Source organism: Cynara cardunculus (genome assembly GCF_001531365.2).
Source record: "Cynara cardunculus var. scolymus isolate 2C chromosome LG 15, CcrdV1, whole genome shotgun sequence".
Taxonomy (NCBI): Eukaryota; Viridiplantae; Streptophyta; class Magnoliopsida; order Asterales; family Asteraceae; genus Cynara; species Cynara cardunculus.
This window is the reverse complement of record NC_037542.1, coordinates 16376854-16398706: the sequence shown is the minus strand read 5'-3', so window position 1 is coordinate 16398706 and position 21853 is coordinate 16376854. Positions and strand designations below refer to the sequence as shown.

Sequence of the window (21853 nt, the reverse complement as noted above, 5' to 3'; positions counted from 1 at the left end):
TTGGAAGGATTTTTCCATAGATGAAAGAATCATTTTTAATTGGGAATGACAAGTTTAAAAGAAAAAAAAAACTTGGTTTTCTACATAAAAAGCTCCCCCTGGAAGCTTACTGAATTAGCCACTTTATTATTAAGTCACTACCAAACAGTCATGTATAGATAACCGAATAAGCTGTTAGTCTCGTTAAGCTTATTATGCTGCTAAAAAACAAGCCCTAAATCAACCGAATCCATTTACACCAACCGGAAAAGATAAAAAAAAAAAAAAACATTCAATTTTATACCATTTTTTTATGGCTTTGATGTTACCCATTAAAAATAAAAATATCTTACCATATATCCAACAACAAAAAAATGTATAAAATAAACCTAATTTTGAAGCTAAATATTATTATAAATATTTAGCTAAATTTCAATAAGAAGATGAATTTAGTAGTAGTTGACCCAAGAAAACATGAGTAAAAATCCAAATAAAAGATGATTTGATGCAAAACTTTGGTCAATGCAGCAAGCAGGCAGCTAGTGATGGTACCCTAAATAGGGGACTAAAAGTCCCAAATAGACCAATAAGTTCCATTTTTAGGGTTGGAGAGGGCCAAGGGGCATGCCATCAAACAAACTCTTTTTAAGACCCTTTTTTCTATTCAGATCTGTGCAAGACAGACAGGTAGGACCTCTAATGCAGCCTTCCATCAGACACACCAATACCTTTATTCAGTCCAATGCACTCAAACTTCATACCCTTCTTTTTTGCTGTAATATGCATTAATCTAATTAACTCTCTGAAAGTTGTTGAGTTGTCACACTTGATCCTTTTTCATGCTTTACATTCTTCCCGTTCCTGTATTTTCCCCAGCTAATCTAATCTAACCTAACATAACCTTCCTACATGCTTAGTCTATTAATACGGGCCATTTACCATATACTTACCATGCAATCGTTTACCAGGTGTTACTTTATTGAGTGAGCATGATAAGAACTGAATATCTTATCCAGTTACCCAGTAAGGGGAATAGCAAGAACCGATTATCTTACCTGGTAAGTACTTACCGCATAAGATGCTTATCAACAATCCAGTTTGATGGTAATGAATGTTATCGGGTAAGATAAGTGAGGGTGGTGATTATTGCCGGTAAATACTTGACCTGTAAGCGTTTTTGTAAACGGCTCCTGCAAGCACCTCCAAATCTGGATCTAACTATATAAATGAGAATATAAACAAACCATAAAAGGGACATCTCCAATCATACGCCACAACACCCTTTTACCGGTTTGGACACTCGGCCGACAGCCAAAAGAGAATGCCGGAGGGGAGAGAAACCACATACAACGTTGTCTTCTTGTTCAAAAGGCAGATACGGCATGTGGTTGGAGATGAAGCAATTTTTTGTGTCTAGCCCCAAAAATCTGCTGTTTTTTTTTTTTTGTGCTAGAGTTTGGTTTTCCAAATACATATTCGAGCCTATGCCTTGGGTATCACGAATTGAGTATTGAAATGATCCAACGATCACGCTATATCAGATTCAACTTTTTACATATTTATACGAAATATCGAGAGTAATGGGTTGGTTAGACAGTTTTTTATAACTGCACGAGTTTCGAGGTAATTGGCTGGGGATATTTAGAATCATAAGATTCTGAACAAGAACTCAGAACCTTCTAGTTAGGCTTCGCAGACGTTCTAAACCAAAGCAGACTTCTTGCCTTCTGAAATACACTTAGGGGGACCTCCACCAGGGGCGCTGCCCCTTGGACCCCACAAGGGGGCACAGCCCCCTTTCCCTTGACCCTTGCGTGATGACGATCTAAGGTAATAAATTGTGAGTGTGCACTCCATATCTCCGTACTCACGTTACACTTGTCTTATCAGCTAGTCGATCTAATGTAAAGCACAACTACACCAAAACTCTTAATAATACTAAGGGGCCGTTTAGCCAACGCTTACCCGGTAAGCGCTTAGTCGTTGTCAACACTTTCACTCAACTTACCAGGTAATATTTTAGTCCATCAAAACAACATCGTATGCAACATTTCAGTAAACGCTTACCGGGTAAGAGTCGTCACTCTCACTTACCGGTAAGACTCTCGGTTCTTGTCATTATTCTTACCGGGTAAGATTCTTAATCATTTCATGTTCATCCCGTAAGATAAAGTGACGCAGTAAGCACTTACCGGATAAAATGTTTAGTAACGATCCCTAAAATCATCAGCCAATCATAGTTTTAGCTATCCAAGCGTTCGAATACCGCAAAATGCAGAAACTGATTGTGGTGATACAATGCAATTTGGACAGCCTAACCCCAAAATCTAGTTGGGGCCATATAGCAGGCTAGAAAGGAAAAGAAATGTCTTTTTAGATATCACAGTAACTTTAAATCCTGGACAGCTAATACAGTATCAAAGACTAATTGGCCTTTGATCACATTCACAGGTTACCACAAAAAGGGAAATCATCAAGAATGACATGAACCTGGAAACTTCAGTTTTAAATAAGTGCTTTACTATATCTCAAAGCAAAATATAATTAAATATGAGTAAATTAAATTAAAATCCTTTAACAAATAGTAATAATTGGTTCCAAGTCAAAAGGAAACTTTCTGGAGTTTAGAGCTCACTTTGACTACAAGACATGTAAAAACTTAAAGGAGCAGACAATGATTACAAATACCCATGCTCTTGTTTTAAAACCTCATCAATTTTTGTATATTCCATTCTTCTAATTCTCAGTCACATGGTGCTTTTATACTATATACTCATTGTGATCTCTCTGTCTCTTACACCCACCCACACATGCATTTCGCACATGCACACACAGTGATTTATATTGGCTGGTCAAGTAATGTACAGGAACCTACCTAGTAAAAAGACTCGTGGCTCAAAGAGCAATCTGGGTGGTGCTCTATGTGAAAATTGAGTTGAACTTGACCAATTTCAAGTTAATAACATCCTACAACAAATAGCCCAGATGGGTTTGCCCAAGGGATCGAGATTAAACCAAACCAAATGAACCTAGGATATGCTATCTAGAGGTGGGGTATGTAAATCTGGCTTCTACTCGTAAGATTAGGACATCTATTTCCATGAAGACCTCTGACTTGTGAAAAGTGTGACAAATAGAGCATGTCAAATATGATAAAATGATCAATGTTAAACCAAACCAACCTTGTATATTCCACCTGTAGGTGAGGTACGTAAATCTGGTCTATACCCCTATGACTAGGGCGACTGTTTTCATGAAAATCTCAAACTTGTGAAAAGTGTGACGATAGAGAAAGTCAAATATGATAAAGTGATCGATATTAGACCAAAACCAAACAAACCTAGTATATCCTACCCAGAGGTAGGGTACATAAATCTAGCCTAGACCCCCACCGACTAGGGCAACTGTTTCCATGAAAACCTCTGACTTGTGAAAAGTGTGACAGACAGAGAAAGTCAAATATAATAAAGTGATTGAGATTAGACCAAACCAAACAAACCTAGTATATCTCACCTAGAGGTGGGGGTACGCAAACCTGGCTTCTATCAAGGTGACTATTTCCATGAAGACCTCTTATGAAAATTGTGATAAAGAGAGAAAGTCAAATACGACAAAGTGATGGAGAATGACTTAAGATAATCTACAAGTTCTGATTTCGAATCTTGTTTTTTTTTTAATATTATCAAGGGTCCTACAAACTTAAATAAACACTCAACAAAAAATTTATTCACTTGGATATGATGTTCTGAAGTCTTGCTAAAATATATTAGAACAAAGATCAGTTAGGTACACAAGAATCTACAGTGGTTGTGTTCAAATCTAGAGCCGTCTATTCGAAATCAATGGTGATGCAATTAAGATTCCGAAAATGGATAGAGATAATCGGTACAGCTAATGAAAATCTAGGATGACATCCATATATGAAAAAACAAACAAGTGACATAAACAACATATTCATCGTCTTAATGCCATATAATTAGCAGAGTATTTAGCAGAGATACTGGGGAAGATTTATGCATTTAGTTAAAACTATAAAACACATCTGGAATTCTAGTATTTTTAATGATCTTCTTGATGATTGGTTTCATACTTGGAATAGTCAAACAGATTCTATCTCTCTCTCTCTCTCTCTCTCTCTCTCTCTCTTCTAGAATCTAGGAAAGAAAACTTATATGTTCTTTTTCTGTCACACAACTCAAGGCTGATGCAATACCACACGTATACGGGAAGGGGAAGAGAGAGAAAACAATGTTCAAAAACTCAAAGCATTGAAGCATAAGCAAACGCACATGTTTATGACAATCACATACGGTTTTAGCTAAATACTTATTACGTATAATGATTTCGAAAAGTTTTACAAGAGGGTTGTTCAATTACAAACAGATATTTACCGCAAGATTTCAAAAAAGTGAGAATTAAAAAAAACATTTATATAGGGCATGTTTGGCATGCCATAAGCTAACTGCGGTACTGAGCTTATACAAAAAGTTATGTTTTTTTTTTTTTTGATTAACCTGGATATCCAACCCGCTATGCGAGCCGACTAATCCCAGGGCGACCACCTGCTTTGCAGATAGCCCGGAGAAAAAAGTCATGTTTGATACACCATAAGCTAGTTTTTTTCCTAACAAGTTCCTTAACGTTTTAACAACTAGTTTATCGGCTAATTGTACCAAATGCAACCATAGTATCCAAAACATGAAATTTAAGTGTTAAACCACAACACAAACTAAATAAACTAAGAAATATACATATATACAGAGAGGGGGGGGTTATGGAAAACCCATAACAAAAATGAAAAACTGAGAAACATCTAGTAATCATTCATCTAGATGGTAAATGCACATACAAGTAGTAGAAGCTGTTTTTGGTTTTTATGCATGTGTGCATACCAAACAAATTAGTTATGAATTATTTGTATGCACATGTGCATACCATTTAAATGAATGATTACCAGGGTGTTGCTCAGTTTAGCCTGACCTATATATATATATATATATATATATATATACATATATATTAAAATATATACATAAGAAAAACATTATGGATATGGGTTTTCTAAATCAATATTTTTAGTCTGGGCGAATGCCAAGTTTTTAAACACAAAGAGGAGAGAGAGAGAGAGAGAGAGAGAGAGAGAGGAAACATCATGTAAACCTCATATTAATTGAATGCAAAGCTTAAGCTCTAATTTTAAATTGACAAAAAATTGGATGGTCTGAAGACAAAATTATCAGCATAATTTCTTTACTTATCACCAACCACTTGTACAGCTTTCTGAGCAACTAACTATACCAAAAGCGAAGTGAGCCAACATTATAATAATATCTAAATAGTTTCAACTTCTGTTCTGGCATTGTCTATATAAATACTTCTCCTCGTGGATACTCAAATACATTCCAGCATTTGCTTCTCTCACACACATTCACACTCTCTCTTTCATCACCATCTTTCCGATTCTGCCTCCTTAAGTCTCTCATTTCCTTCTCTGGTTGCCATTGCTTTTCTTAATTTCTTAACAATCAAGTATGTGGCCTGTTAGTCTCTGCATTGCAGCTATGGTTGTGGTCACCATTACACACTGGTTGTACAGATGGAGGAATCCTAAATGCAATGGAGATCTTCCCCCTGGTTCAATGGGTTGGCCGTTACTAGGTGAAACTATTCAGTTTTTCGCCCCTAATCGAACTTGGGACACCCCTCCCTTTGTCAAAGAGAGGATGAAAAGGTGAAACCAATTAATTACCAAATCATTTTTACATTATTTTATGTAAAATATCACCATCTACATCCTCATGATTGAATTCTTATACTAACCATTGCATTTCAGATATGGCTCAATATTCCGAACCAGTTTGGTTGGGCGACCGGTTATAGTCTCAACCAATTCGGATCTTAATTATATGATCTTCCAACAAGAGGGCCAGTTATTTGAAAGCTGGTACCCAGATAGCTTCACAGAGGTATTTGGGAGACAGAATGTAGGATCTTTGCATGGTTACATGTATAAGTATCTTAAGAACATGGTGCTATATCTATTTGGTCCCGAAAGCCTTAAAAAAATGCTTCATGAAGTAGAAGATGTGGCAACAAGAAACTTGGAGAAATGGGCTGGCCAGGAGTCGGTGGAATTGAAGGAAGCAACAGCAAATGTAAGTAAAAGGACAACGGTTTTGGTTAATGAACACTTGCCCAGAAATCCCAAGTTTCTAATCGACCTTGCCTGTTTTACAGATGATATTTGATCTAACTGCAAAAAAGTTGATAAGTTACGATCCAGAGAAGTCATCGGAGAATCTGAGGGAGAACTTTGTGGCTTTTATACAGGGATTAATCTCCTTCCCTTTGAACATTCCTGGGACAGCTTACCACAAGTGTCTACAGGTACAGAAATGATTAGAATCAACATGCATAATTTGTTCAATTAAAGAAGAATTCTGATTTCTCAACAAGGGTAATCCTGATTTCTATTTTCATTATCTTCAACTTAACCAGGGAAGAAAGAAGGCGATGGCGATGCTCAAGAACATGCTAGAAGAAAGAAGAGCTAAGCCTAGGAAGGTCAAAAGTGATTTCTTTGATTACGTACTAGAAGAACTCGACCGAGGTGATTCAATTCTTACAGAAGCAATTGCCCTGGACTTGATGTTTGTACTATTGTTTGCAAGCTTTGAAACAACTTCCCTGGCTATAACAGTAGCAATCAGGCTTCTGGGTGACAATCCTCGGGTATTGCAGGCATTAACGGTTAGTGAAGAGGATGTAATTCAAAAAGAAAGATGATTTGTTTCTCCCTAATATTTTTCAACCCATTTACCTGCTCTTGCTACTGCACTCAGGAAGAGCATGAGAATATCCTAAGAAACAGGGAAAATAAGGAGACTGGACTTACATGGAAAGAATACAAATCGATGACATTCACGTTTCAGGTGTGTTGAATACTCTTAAATTTCACAGGTAGTACGTAAACTGCTTGACAGAATTCCAAAAATCAGTCCCTCATTGATGCCAACTACATGATGTTGCAGCTTATAAATGAAACAGTTCGGCTGGCTAACATAGTTCCAGGAGTATTCAGAAAAGCACTAAAGGACATCAAGTTTAAAGGTAGATATGCATTTCTATTACAGTCTTATTAACTGCAACAAATAGTAAAGTTTATAAACGTACATTGATATGGACGCTGGCTGGATGCAGACTACACGATTCCAGCTGGTTGGGCAGTAATGGTATGTCCCCCAGCCGTCCACTTAAACCCCGCCAACTATAAAGATCCGCTAGAATTCAATCCATGGAGATGGGAGGTATACTATTAGTGCATGCTTTTCAGTCAAATAGATAAAATAAAATCTAATAAACCTCTGACTTACTCTTCAATCGTGCCAAACAGAGGATGGATCAGAAAGGTGCATCGAAGAATTTTATGGCTTTTGGAGGTGGTATGAGGTTTTGCGTTGGAACTGACTTCACTAAAGTGCAGATGGCCGTCTTTCTCCACTGTTTAGTTACCAAATACAGGTAAAAATTCAAATGTATGTCACTATGTATGTTTGAGTGTCTGTGTGAGAGAGAGAGAGATACTAACATGATTTTCCTCTAAATTGTCAGGTGGCGAACAGTCAGAGGAGGCGAAATTCTACGTACACCTGGCTTACAGTTCCCAAATGGCTTCCATGTTGAGGTCACTGTGAAAGATAAACAGAATCAAGGTCCAACATCAGAATCTGATACTAATCCGACAAACGAAGAGAGAATTATTGATATGTCTAGCTCCACAATACCAACAAATTAGACACTTCCAAACAGGATTTGTATCTTGAAGTTGCAGAAAAGCTGACAGCAGACAATAGGCTCCTGTTGCGTAGAAAAGTTGGCAAGACAATTGCCAAGTTCTTGGAACAGTAATCAAGCTGAGGATAATTTTACTCAGGATCATGTAAAGCTCAATGCTTTTCAAGTGCTTTGATATTAGAAAATGTATAAGTTTACAGAAAGAAGAAATGAGAAATGTACAAGGTTATATATGACACACTTTCCAAATACAGATTTTTTACTCGAGTTGTTCGGAGGCAGAAAGAATCAGCGACACACTTGTTCCCAACCGAAAAGACTCTAATGAAAATAAAACATAACAATGAAGCAGGAGTCGACATGTTAATTGATTAAAACAAGAATTCATGATATCTGATTCCTCTGATTCCTTCTCTTAGATTGCTGATGCTTATGGGGTCTGTCATCTCTTAGAACATGTTTGTGCCTGTGATGCTCCTTCAGGATCTCATCATCATGTCCAGAAGATTTGTTTAGTTCTTCCATAATATCTCTTTCTTTTTTATGTCTTCGATTACTAATGAAATCATCTTCCTCTTTGTCAACATATAGTGGTTGCATGATATCCGAGCCCTTAATTTGACCATGTTTGTGCTTTTCTTTCTTAACATGGTGGTGGTGGTGATGATGATGAGGATGATGAGGATGATGATGATGATAGTCGTTATCCCGGCTAAGATGATTCTGCCTATGTTCCTGATGTACACTTCTTCGCCTTTTATGAGCACTGCCCCTATGATGTTTCCTAGAATGGACTTCCAAGAAGTCATCATAACGATGGTGTCTAATGTGTCGGACTTTTCGCTCATCATCCCAAAATTGATCTTCCCATGAGTCATAGTAAGGATCAAAAAGTCCATTGTCATGTAAAAGCCAGAACAGGACAATCACTGCAACTCAAAAATAAAAATAAAACTGTCAAGAAAGAAATCTTTATCAACAACCAAAATCACTAGCAAATTCACCAAAAAACTTCTTTTTGTAGAACATGTGTGTTAACACACAATCTCTTACCTGTCACACACACTCTCTCGCCCTCTCTGAAAATTGGAAAAAGAGGGTCTGTTGATGGTTATTATGGTGGTGACAAACAGATTTACTTATTGATTCTCCCGATAAAGTCGAAAGTCCTACTGACCTGTGGGGACGATTGCCAAAAGCAGACCAAACATCAACACCCATCTCATACAGAGATATTGTATATGGCAATGGAAGTCAAAAAGCCCAGAGCATTTCATTCTGAGAGCACAAGTAAAAGGAAAAGGCATCAAGTGAATGAATTAAGAATTAAAAAAAATTGTACAGAGATGTTAGTGATACGTGCAAACAATCCACATGAAGTAAATTCACACTAGAAAGCTCATTTAGAAAATGTTAAAAAGGTTTGTCTTATGTTTTGTTATTGTAGTAAATAGAACATTTGATTTACCTCCACCATGATGACTGTGGGACTGGAGTGGTGGGAGCACTCCAGAGGATGGCGTTCCCACACCCCCCCCCCCCAAAAAAAAATTTTGACCAAAAAATTCGCCCTCTCCCCCTTGTAGGTTTGGGTGAATTGGCACTCAGATGCTAAAGCTAAATCCAAGAGTTGTCTTAAAACATTGTAAATAAGTCATGTAGATCAATGGGTTGTAAATTGTATTACACCTGTTTTGCCATAAATAAAACTAGCAGATCCTCTATTGTACATGAGAACATTGTACAACCGATCCATCAAGCATGAATCACAAAGCGACACTCGGATACACCATAAGCAAACTGAACTGTGCTATTATTTTTTTAACTTCCTACTTTAAAGACCAGAGGAATCGCAAACTCAAATTTATTCATGTGGAATCAAGGAACCGTATAAGAATGATCCAGATATCATCATAACAAAGAGTTGGATATCACATATGCAAAATGATAGGCACAACATAATAAATGGTTTTTCTATTAAAAAAGCATAAACCAAGATCGTTCAAACCCATTTCCTCATAAGAAGACATGGAAGTAATATAAGAACTAGAGAGCTAAATCTTGATCTCCAAGAAGTTTGTTGATGAGCCTATGAGGAGACTTTATGAAGTTTAAATTAGCTTCGTAAAACGAACTCTAAACAACATTTATTTTGATGTGGAGTCTAGAGAGATATATTGAAGTAAATGCTCAATTGGTAGAACAGCACATAACCTGCAAGTTTTCCCAGTGATAAAGTCGATCATATTCTCCCAAAGATTGTGCCACAATTCTCCAATAGATTCAAAAAAACCTTTAATACCATTCTTTGGTGGTTCAAATGGAATCTGTAAGAAAATAAAGTTTCAAGAGTTAACTAAATAGTGCCAAACAAAACCTTTCATGGTAATAATACATATTAATAACTTCCCGGCATTTATTTGAAAGAATTTTCATTAAGTAACAAAAAGAAAAGAGTATGCCATATTAACTTGGCATCAAGCATACCTCAGCATTCTTAAAAGAATACTAGCATCATGGATGATTTAGATTTCACAAGTAAACTTATGACGCATTAATGGTGCAGAAAATCAGAAGGTAGAGCATTCAGTTTCTAACACCAAAATTTTAGTTTTTGGGAGTACAATAAAGGATTCTTCATCTTTTACCTTCACTGTTTTCAGAAGGAAAGTTACATCTTTTATCATCTCTTGAATCATAGAAACTTTTCTAAGAGCTTCGAAAGAAATTAACAGTGAGTAGGAAGGGCGGAAACAATCCAATATACATAACTCTACAGATCCTTATATTGACAAGAACCTTCCAGGATCACAACGCCATATATCTAAATCGGAAGAGCCATAAGAGCACTCCACGTAGATACACAAATACATCATAATAGAGAAGTAGCATAAATAAGCTTCTAGCTGAACCACGGGATCTAAGTGCTAGGACCAATCAACTAAAGCACGAATCTGCAGAGACCTTCTATTAAGCATGTTATAGTTAAGACATTAACAAACTAAATCTGAAGCAAGACTTCAAGTGATTACAACCATCCCCTGATATTTGTTTCTCTGCATCCAAGATATAGTCGATTATTTGCCATACCTGTGATCCGTTGTCAAGAACTGTAGCTGTGGTTGTGAACTGGCACTCTGCTCTATCAACTTCATGAAAATCAGAATCCTTCAATATAGCTGCAATAAGATGTGTTTCAAGCACAATATATCCAATTAAATATTCAAAAAGCGCAATATTCTAAGAGAACTATTATCATAGTATGTTCACAAACATTATCCTCTACCTGCACATACATACTTCACAGCTTGATCAGTCGTTGGGTACAACTTAAAAGTTCTGGTTGCAGCTTCTTTAGGCTTCATAATGAAAAATTGTTCCTACATAAGAGAACATTCAAAATATTCACTATTCTCCCTCACCAAAGATTTCATATTGATGTACGGTACTTTAACCTATGATAAATTGTTCAACAAAATGCATACCTCCATCTTGCTCACACCTACCGAGCAGTCAAACTGCAACGATATAAAGAAAAAAGGTTGAGCAAAATGGTGCATATAATTTTCTAGAATAAATAGAACACACAGTTGTTAGAAGCTCATGGCATAGCTTAACAGTTATAATAGCAAAGGTTAATTTTTTAATTCATACATAATTTGCACAATTCCTATTACATCTTATCCAAATGATGGAGAATAAGTTTCTTAGTCCTTCTATACACTACTTCTTTATGTTGGTATTTGATAGGTCTTACAGGTTTCATCTTTCATACCTGCTTAAAATTGGCACTGAGAGGGCAAGGAATAATCCAAAAGTCCTTAAATATATTTTGAACCAAGTGATCAGGACATAATCATTCACTATTAAGAGGAATATGCTTTAATATCAAGAACATAGTACACTTCTTAGTATCAAGAGAAGACAACAGTTGTCAAACACATTATCAGTTACATTAAAAAGAGAACTCTATCATAATTACATTAATAATTGAGTTACATTAGTTATCGCAATCATGTTCTTGAATTCATTCACAAGTAGTAGCACTCAAATTTGTTTCGGTATTCAAGGATTCTCACTAAATTGAAGAATTACAATTTGACATCTGATCGAGTGGATAAAAGGGCTGAATTTATGACAGTGGTATAGCAATGCCAGCACTTCAATGCCTATTTTTCATAAATGGTCAAGTACAAACAATTAAGATTAATAGAAATGTGGAAGAGTATAAGTAGGTAGGAAAGGTAAATACTGAAAGTAATTAAATATTATATACTACAGCAAACCTTGGTTAGCAATACACAATGAATCTACACAAAAACTTACATTACAAAAAGAATGGCTCAGCTCCATCTACGTACAAACATTAGAATAATAAGTATGACAAGTTATCAAACTACCGTCAAGCTGTATGATGCTTCCACTTGACCGATATTTCTAGCTGTGATCGTGGCAGTCCCGAACTGAGTAAGAGCTTCAAAAGTTGGGGCTGTGATACTTTCAATCTTTCCAAGACTCCTACAATACGAGGAAACAAATTAGTTAACTTTCCACGACTTAGATTTTATAATGAAAGGTTCTGGTGCCCATATGCATTTAACACGGTCAACCCTAAAACTATGTATATGTCTAGAAACAATGAATTAAGCTAATTGATACACCTTACAATTGTTAGATTTCTACTTCTAGATTTCAAAATCTTCCAGAGTAGCCTTGCAGAAGGGAAAAGGTTATTATAATTTTGTTTTATCAAGATGTATATATATATATATATATATATAGTGCGAGACAGACAACTTATATTTCTTGTTTCAATAAATGATGTAAAGTTATGCATATCAATAAGAATCATAAAAAAGACAAGAAGGTTTAAAGGTAAAGGAATTCAACAAAATATACAGCTGAAACATAATCAACATTGTAACAAAGAAATGAAGACTAAGAATTGCAAGATGCATCCATTTCGAAAGTTGTAGTTCTTCAAGTAGCATCAAGCTCTGCAGCTTTACACTAGACATTTTACAGGGTATGGAATATTTCCAAGACACCATTAAGAGCGCTAAAATCCATAATTAATCATCAGCCATGAATGAAAGTCATTACCAATACCACAAATGATTTGTGCCTTGTGTCATGAGTAAAAGTGTATTTTTTATCATTATTTCACATTAGAATTTTGTGGATGCAAAATTCCTCAGGACGGCAAGACAGTAGGTAGGGGAGGATTAATCTTAGCCAAGGAGTTAGTCTTAGTGAGAGGGTGGATAAACAAAAAATTAGCACACAAGAATCTGTTGTGTCACCTTGTATTTCTATTTATCGTTTCCTAGGCATACACTATAATCTCTCTGAACGGTTGTATTAAGATGTTGACTGCACTTGTTATCTCTCTCTCTCATATATAACCACATGAAAGGCCTTATACAGCCAAAGGCTCCAACATTATCATCTTAATCTGCCTACAAAATCACAGATTGATGCACATGAATATATAAATTAAGATAATAAGTGGCCAATCAGCAAAGAGATCATTAGAATCCTGAGCACTCATTTCTATCAAAAATCATGGTAAGGTAGTATCAACCTTTGATACACATACTCTACGTCATCAGCACTCAGTTCTATCAAAAGGTTTGAATTAAGAACTTCAGTGATTCCAATTGAGAATGATTGACTTCCTGCATTCTGTATACAGTTGTCAATGATGCAAAATTAGACGGGCGATAGAGAGAGGAGGTAATGGTATTTTATGGAAATCTAAAATCATCAAAACCATACTGGGTGCTCATTTATCCTTTCAAATCTCCCTTGTACATCATAAAGAGGAACCTGCTTTTGTCTGATTCTATTTTGGTCTGCCTGTAAAAAAATTAGTAATAGAACACTTTAGAGCATGTTCAAAGTAAGAAAGATTAGAAAAAATGCACGGTGGAAAACTGAGATTATTAGTTAACAATCATAATTACTATATGAATTTAGGGGGAACCGATATTGAGAGGGAGAGGAAAATAGAATTACCAAATCCAGATGGCACTCCCTCTTTTCTAGACTAGGAACATGCTTTCACCTTGTTATATCAATATATGGGTTCACTCAATAGTACTTCTTAGAGGTGGAGACCCCTATAGGTGGAGCATCCCACATTTGTAATCGATCAAATAGAGTTTCAAAGGAAACATCTTACTAACATTCTCTACCAAATCATTAGAAGTTCTTACTTTCGTTCTTCCTTCCAATCCCATTCTCAAGCATTTCAGGCTGACTTAGCACTCTCGAGGATCCCAAATGCTAAGGTAGCATAGTTGGTTAAAGCATAAACAGGAACCTGGTTGACTAATAGCTACTCAGATCACTTTACTTTTTCATCAATATTGAAATTTGAAGCTACAGTTCTTCAATAGAATGATTAAGTGGCCAATTTGGTTTCTCGAGCTGGCATGCTTATCAAAAGAATCTAATCTAATGCTGATATGGACAAATAACTATCAACTACAATTTGTGATCTAAAAACAACTTTAATCAATAGGTAGATAAGCTAATCATAATTTGTGGTGAATTTAGATGGATTTACTCACATCCCAGAAATTCCACAACTGATTATGCAGACAACTCCAAAATGGAGCAGTACAGAAATTTGGCTGCCCATTAAAAGCTTCATAGCTGACACCAATTTTGTTACATTCAAGGCCATCTAATGTGAACCTGACTCGCTCAAGAAGCATCCACATAGAAAAGTTCCTTCCCAAATCTTGTGGTTCACCTTTGTTACCCTTCATCAATAATTAAAGAAATGTAAGGCACAAGATGTATACTGAGGTTACAATCATTCGTTTTGTTTTTAATATATATGCAGTAAGGCTAATAAATAATACTAAATGAATGTGAGTTAAAACTTTACCCACAAACCTTCAGAATAGAGAGTGATTCGCGTTCCATTACATCTTGTTTGAAAAATTGTGCCAGAATCTCAATTCAACGGCAACTGACTTACAAATTTCTAGTATGATCCATGTATCTATTGTCCTTCACTTCAAGCATATGATGGGAACACTTCCGAGAAAATCGAGTAGCCCAAATATCTAAGGTTCCATTTCTTTATATAATTTTGCTTAAGGTTCCATTGGTTTATATAATTCTGCTACATTCTCCATTTGTGGGTTTCATATTCATTTATCCTCACATCAAATATATGAGATCCAAATCACATCTTTACTTCCACCACACGTAGATGGGACCTATAAAGTAAGAATGTTAAACAGTCAAAGTGAACACTATTTCACCATGATATAATATATATATATATATACACACACATACATATTATCTGTTTCAAGCATTCTTTCATTTGTGTTTGCCTTAATGTTGGATAGAAAAACAAAAAAAAGGAAACAGAAAGTACATTATCAACCAATAACTCAGGATAGTTGAAGTTGATATATCATCATAATAACAAATCAAGTTCAAGTCCTTCCTAGAAGCCGTACTTAGAGAATTAGTGATGCAACATACACTTCTCATCTTACAAAGTGCATTCTCTTTATTTGTCACATTATTATTCCTAGAAAGAATTTATGACTGGCTGTTGGGTGTAGATGTGGGTTTGGTTTATGGAAAAACCAAGAAAAGTGACTACCATGAAAACATTATACTGGTTCAATGGTTTCTGGCTTACTAGTTAAAACTTCAATCAGAAGGATGTTTGCAAGCTCAAGGATATTGCACCAGTCTGGTGCTTTAAAAGTCAAATGTATTTAATGGTTCAAAAAACAAGAGAACTAACTAACAAGGGGGAATCTCATCAGTTGCAAGATATTATATGATGACCAACAACACTGAATTTAATATCAATAAGCTACAGAAACATTGCATCTAACAACCTGTCTTGGAACAACAAGAAAGTAATTTTCAAAAGATGGTATGTCACTGTATCCAACATAGTCCCCAATGAGATTCACTCGTAAAAAGTTATCAGTTGACGTGGCGGTTCTATTCCCAGGACTGATGATTACTTCCTGTTAGAGCATAACCGACCAAAATAAGCAAAACAAATAAAAAGAAAAAAGAAGGTTATTCAAGAGTGGTCTTCACAGCTAATATATCAAATGGAAACATCAGTATTGTTTAAACCAATAATAAACTGCTTAACATCTTCAAGGACTATAGTTATTGTAAACAAAAGTAAAAATAATTAGACAACTGTCTTACTAGTACACCACTGATGATGTAAAAAATAGTCACATTTGAGAATAGGAACTTAACACAGACAGGGAGGCACTTAAATGTTTAAGCTAACATAAAGTAGCATTAAGATAGAGAAATAGTAAATGTTGGTATCCATAGGCTTGTAGGTATGAGACCCGACGAGCGTATGCTTTACAAAGCTTGAATTAGGGGATGTTTGATAAGCTTTTAACAAGCATTTTCACTAAGAGTCTCTGACTCACTGTTTGATAAGTTCTTAATGAGCCTCTGGCCATGCATTTGGCCTCCTTATCAGTGCTGATTCGGTCAGCACGTGAAACTCTCTTGCCCCATTCGGCGGTGAAACCCTTTTTCCCCTTTTGATTTCAAACAGACCCTTAAATACAGAATACAACCATAATATAATATTTAAGCAAGGAGGGAAAACCGTATTAGCGTATAGCTCTCAGAAAAAATTGATAGAAATCTTGTCTTATCCTTTTACACATGCAGTACCAAAGCTCAGAAACAGCTTTATGAGATGTAGTGTGGAGTGAACATGAAATCAGTTATTATTTATTGGATGATAAAGCAGAATTGCGGAAAACTACTTTACATCCATCCAAAGTAGTTGGGGCGACTCAAGAAGATCATTACAACCCAAAAGAATGAGCAAGCGGAAGGACAAATTCACCACCTTTCATGATTCAATCAGTGAGAGACACAGCACAGTTACAGTAATAACCAGAATGGGATGCTTAAAGCTGTCAGTTGTTTAATTTCAGTTGAACATGCCATCTTCGGTTCAAGCTGATTTGTATGTGTCTAAATATCATAGGAAATTGACCCTTCTTGAATTGCATGTTTTTATGGAAATTGATATTTGGTGTGCAGCAAAATTGCAAGCGGCTATAAGAAATTACTGAAATTAAACAACAGGCAGCTTCAAACATCCCATCCTGGTTATAACAAATTTGCAAGCGGCTACAACAAATTTGCATGCTAAGTGGAAAGCTGTTGGAAACCACATACAGAGATTCTAGATCCTGTCTTGACTTCGACCCGTATACTGAACCCAACTGAGTACTGCCCAATGCCGAACACATGGAACCTAAGCGCCAGAAACTAGTTTCAGTTAGTAACAATTTAAGCAAAACTGTAAGACAAGCAAATATGCAAGAAAAGAAAGACATTGATGCATGAGTATATGCATATATTTGAACTCTGTCTGTTCCTCACAGTATATAAGCATCTATACATGTTAGTATGCTACTAATATGAAAGCTGAACTTCTTGGGAAACAACTCCCCAGGTGGTGAAACGCTTTCTGCTCCCATTGATGCACCCCTGGTAATCCACCATACCTGCCAAGGGTGGGATCCGAAATCATGACCTCCAGGTTATCATGAGGAAGTCTAAACCACTTTGAAAAGCCCATCAGGGCAAATTACAATGAATTTAAAGCTACATCTAAATCTTCTGGAGCCTTAGAAGTCATGAAACTTCAAAAAATCGAGCATTAAGTTTTCATATAATGTCAAGCTTCCTTGGTACTTGATATGATTGCATGTCAAAGTTAGCAGGCAGCAGTAATCGCTCACAACAAGAACATTAAATTGTAGAGTATTAGATGCCATCACCAAGGCTTGAAACACATCATTGGTTACTCTTTCCTATGTGGGCTGATTCTCTACATCTAACTCATGATATCAGAAGAAACAGAAATTAAAAACAGATGCTGAAACAATACCAGAGTCCATACCAATCACCTGGAAAACGGAGGCAATGTGCTGTATTGACCTTTCCTTTCACCATCTTATCAACTGATTTGAATAAAAAATAGGATTCAATATTAGGCATATGTAAGCTGCAACATATAGGGAGAATATACAGTAATAAAGCAAGGTAAACAACTACATTGACAGCACTTACAAAAATTTCCACACGATGAAGGCACCCTACGCTGGTTGCCACAAGGACAACAAACTGGCTATCCCGAGGATTCAAGAAATAAAAAATAAATGAACATGAAAGTTCTATTAGAAATGATGTCAGTGAAGATAAGAAATATTATAATCAACGCTTAAAACAATGCACATTTATATAATACATAACACACATTGGCACAGTGGCATAATATCTTTTAGGTGACTGATTGATGATTTGATGTTAACAAAAAGGTAGTCTAGTGCTCAAGGCTGCCACCATTGGATGGTCAAAAAGGGTATCGCAAAGCAGTCGTTTTGATAAGTTTATCATGTGATCCCAAGCCACTGTCCAGAAACCTTACAGATGCACCAAAGTCAACCTTTCAGATGCTAGTCAATAGTTGGATATGGGTCAAGACATGAACCAGGACAGCTACAAGGTGAAGCAGGTATGAGGACTCATTCATCTTATCAGTAAGATACACTCATGAAGTATCATGTTCATTTATTTTTTTGTGGATCAATTTAAATTCCCAAACACACCAAAAATAAATAGAATGGAAAGTACTCAAGGAATAGGAGAGAAATGGTTCTTAAGTGTGTACACATAGAAAAGATGTTCTTAATTTGCTGATCAGTGCAAACTGATTGCTGTTATGGGTTTACATATTGTCGTTATAAAGGCTATAATTTTACTTCTACAAATATTTCCCAACTAAGTGACATTCAAATTTGAATTTGGCAGAGAAGGTGAAAGTGCCCCAGAAAATAGAACAAGACAGGTCACATATGACTATATGCAGTCTGTTCACACCTTTCTAGGCTTTAACTCCAACTGTAAGACGTAATCATAACTAGAAAGTTATTGCTATCATATGGAAGACAACCACTACATATAATGATGCTTATTTGGAAATACGTAATCATTGTTATTTTCAGTTTGTTGCGTTTGCCAATGGGAAAAGAATAATCGTACGGTGACCCTTAATGAACAAGGTCTTGAGTTGGCAAACTATGTCGCCATCTCTAAGTATTTACTGGTCAGAAAGAGGCATGCTTTAACATCAAGAGACAAGTGTAACAGTCAGCTGCATGTATTTACTAATGCTCTATCAGATAGATTTTATAATTACATCCAACTATGAAAAAGTCAAGTACATAACAGGAATCAACCAAAGAAGGTTGCATAAGGGCCTTGAAGCAACCTGTTATGACATTCAAAATCTAATGATGATGCAAGAGTCATGCACATATGATGTATTTGGAGTTTTGGATTTAATTTGCTCATCTCAACATCGGAAAAAAAATCATGTATGATGAACATGATGCTCATATATGTTCTGGAAATAAGAAAAGGTTACAACAAAGCTAATATCTCTGAAATATTACCTGAGTGCGCTCAATAATGTGTCCCTCCTCATCTCGTAACCTATGATCACACCTTAACTTGGTTAGAGTTCCAGTCAATATTACATACACTGCAGCTATAACATGAAAAATACAGCATTGAACTGCCAAAAGATAACACACTATATCACTTAGGATATGTTCTATGGTCTTTACTAAGAATACACACACATACATAAATATGTATGTGTGTATGTATATGTCTACCAACAATAATTCATTTGGGGTATTCTCTCAATTCCAAAAAAAAAAGCAGCCGAGGCATCCTAACAGACCCGTAGACTTGAACCTTGTTCCTAACAAGTACATATATACACACACGCGCGCGGAGATTCAAATGAGAGGCAAAAAAGTTGAGAAGGTAAGAAAAGATCTCAACCGTCAGATGAGACAATCCAGCAGACCAGATTAAAGAAAGATGGTTGCAACCACCCTTTTTTAAATAAAAACACACACGCTCTATTTTTTATTGAAATGGGTTAAATATTACAAAGGTTGGAACCAAACAAATGATACCCAAAAACGAGCATTTTATTATGTTCAATTTGACATCCATGTTGCTATATTTTTTTATCCATTTTTTTGACTTTCTCACCTTCTCAACTTTTTTGTCTTTCTCATTTGAACCCTCCTATATATATATATATATATATATATATATATATATATATATATATATATATATTATCTCCATTGCAGATGAGTGTATCTTTCCAGCTATGCACTAATAAGTGAAGTTTCTGTTTGCTAGAAACATGGTATTACTTGCCTCTCACAAAACTGCACAACATTAGCACCAGCATCGGGCTCACACTTGCGTGTCTTAACATATAGCTCATTAGGTTTATAAGGAACATCCTGCAAAGAGAACGAGATTCAAATCTTAAATGTCAAAAATCTACAAAGTGGGATGGCAAGGGGATCCAGAATTTAAGGTTGATAAAGCAGATGAAACATTATCAATTGCCAGATATGTTTTATCCCATCCCCATTAAAATTAAAAGCTGAAGTACAGCAGTTTAACCGATCCTGAACGTTGTGGGTTTGACAGGTTCTCTTTGGTGATGATGGGAAGGGTAGGGCTTTCCAAAATACACAGAGCTCCGCATCAGTTGTTGCTTCAGAGTTCAGACAGAATGTAATGATTATGGTATGAATTAATGAAATGGTTTTGCTAGTGTGCATCAAAGTAGAAATTGATGGATTTGGATAAGTTATTTTGAATTGTGGCTATTATGTAGATGCCAAAATCTCAGTTTGACCTACAGAAATTTATTAACAACAATAATTTGATTAAAATTTTAAAAACGTTGAGGGGGCTGGGGAAGAACAAAACAAGCTGATACCCTGAGGTGTGTACACATAAGACCTTGTAAAGGTCTCCATCAAAGTATAATCACAAAGTAACAGAATCACAGAACATCTTATCCAAAAAATCAGAGAACATGCTGACATAAGGAAAATTTTAATATAATCACCACAAAAAGAAGACAAAAATACCAGTCATAGAAAACATACAAGTAAAAGTGAAATTCGAACAACATGACAAAAACAGAAAACCTAAATTAATTGAAAGCAAGACCTGATACAAGCTCTAATACATAGAATAGAGAGCCTTGGAATAAGAGAAAACAAATCGTAACCGAAAAAAGCATAATCACAAGATAACTACATAAACAGGAGAGTTTGTATACTTGGAAGTTGGAACTGTATGGCTATAAGGATAATAATCATACCACATAAAGTCACCACGTGAAAGAAGAATATGTGTGTGTAATTAGCACATGAGGTAGAATAACTTGGACTGTTGAACAGATGCAATGGGAAAAACCCTAAGCAAGTTCTGAGATACATACTCTAATGTACGTCAACTTATATTGCGCATAGATGGCGGACTTATTAACAGTAATCACCGGCGGAACCCGGAGCGTTCTCATGTTATCAGTCGAATTTTCCTCCACCTCCACCACTTGGGCCACAATCGATGCTTCTTTGCCGCTCTATAACAAACAAAAACAAAAAATAAGAATTAGTCCGCATCAAACACACACATCACAGAATCACACACACGAACAACTTACTGATTCACTAGGAACAGCCATGTTGATGAGGATTTTTCTGGTGCAGTTAAGAGGAACCTCGTTCTTATCAGAAACCTTTTCGCATTTTTCGAGCTTCGATTTGGAGAGGAGTTGGACGCCTCCATTGACGATACGATGAGATACAATAAGAGAGATGATGACGACCCGTATGCAGTGTTTCATTTCGGCGACTTTGTGTGTGAATTTTGGGTGTGAAGGAGAGATTTATGTTGGGGGTAACTGCCGCTGGTTTGAGCGGTTGAGTTCTCCGAATATCTGAGCGGGAAACCACCAATCAGATTAATACAAAATAAGTTACGAGATTTTTATAACGAGTTACTGGTTGTGGACCTTGCAACTACGCAGGAGTCGTGAATTTTAACCATTTTGAAATTTCATTGATTTTATTAGAGAAGATTTAACGATGATATAAGTTACACTTGATCTTTACATATTAATATGATTTGAATAAATAAGAGTTAT

The 21853-nt window shown here is 36.0% G+C and overlaps 2 protein-coding genes across 2 annotated transcripts; one reads left to right on the top strand and one right to left on the bottom strand.

Annotated features, from left to right (window-relative positions):
• The first annotated feature begins 5431 nt into the window (after positions 1-5431).
• On the top strand, positions 5432-8007 carry LOC112527807 (cytochrome P450 87A3-like). Its single transcript, XM_025138617.1, has 9 exons — positions 5432-5710; positions 5813-6134; positions 6217-6366; positions 6478-6729; positions 6822-6911; positions 7011-7089; positions 7180-7286; positions 7373-7500; positions 7591-8007. Exons 1-9 carry the CDS (start codon positions 5511-5513, stop codon positions 7772-7774), a joined length of 1512 nt encoding a protein of 503 aa, XP_024994385.1. The 5' UTR covers positions 5432-5510; the 3' UTR covers positions 7775-8007.
• Positions 8008-8108: 101 nt separating this feature from the next.
• On the bottom strand, positions 8109-21556 carry LOC112527806 (protein HAPLESS 2). Its single transcript, XM_025138616.1, has 18 exons — positions 21371-21556; positions 21146-21289; positions 20059-20147; positions 19272-19311; positions 17887-17944; positions 17717-17777; positions 16987-17065; positions 15651-15785; positions 14349-14543; positions 13552-13632; positions 13358-13458; positions 12174-12291; positions 11259-11291; positions 11060-11153; positions 10864-10952; positions 9988-10100; positions 8951-9051; positions 8109-8702 (listed from the first exon to the last, which is right to left on the bottom strand). The coding sequence occupies exons 1-18, from the start codon at positions 21551-21553 to the stop codon at positions 8158-8160; spliced, it is 2259 nt and encodes a 752-aa protein (XP_024994384.1). The 5' UTR covers positions 21554-21556; the 3' UTR covers positions 8109-8157.
• Positions 21557-21853: the final 297 nt, after the last annotated feature.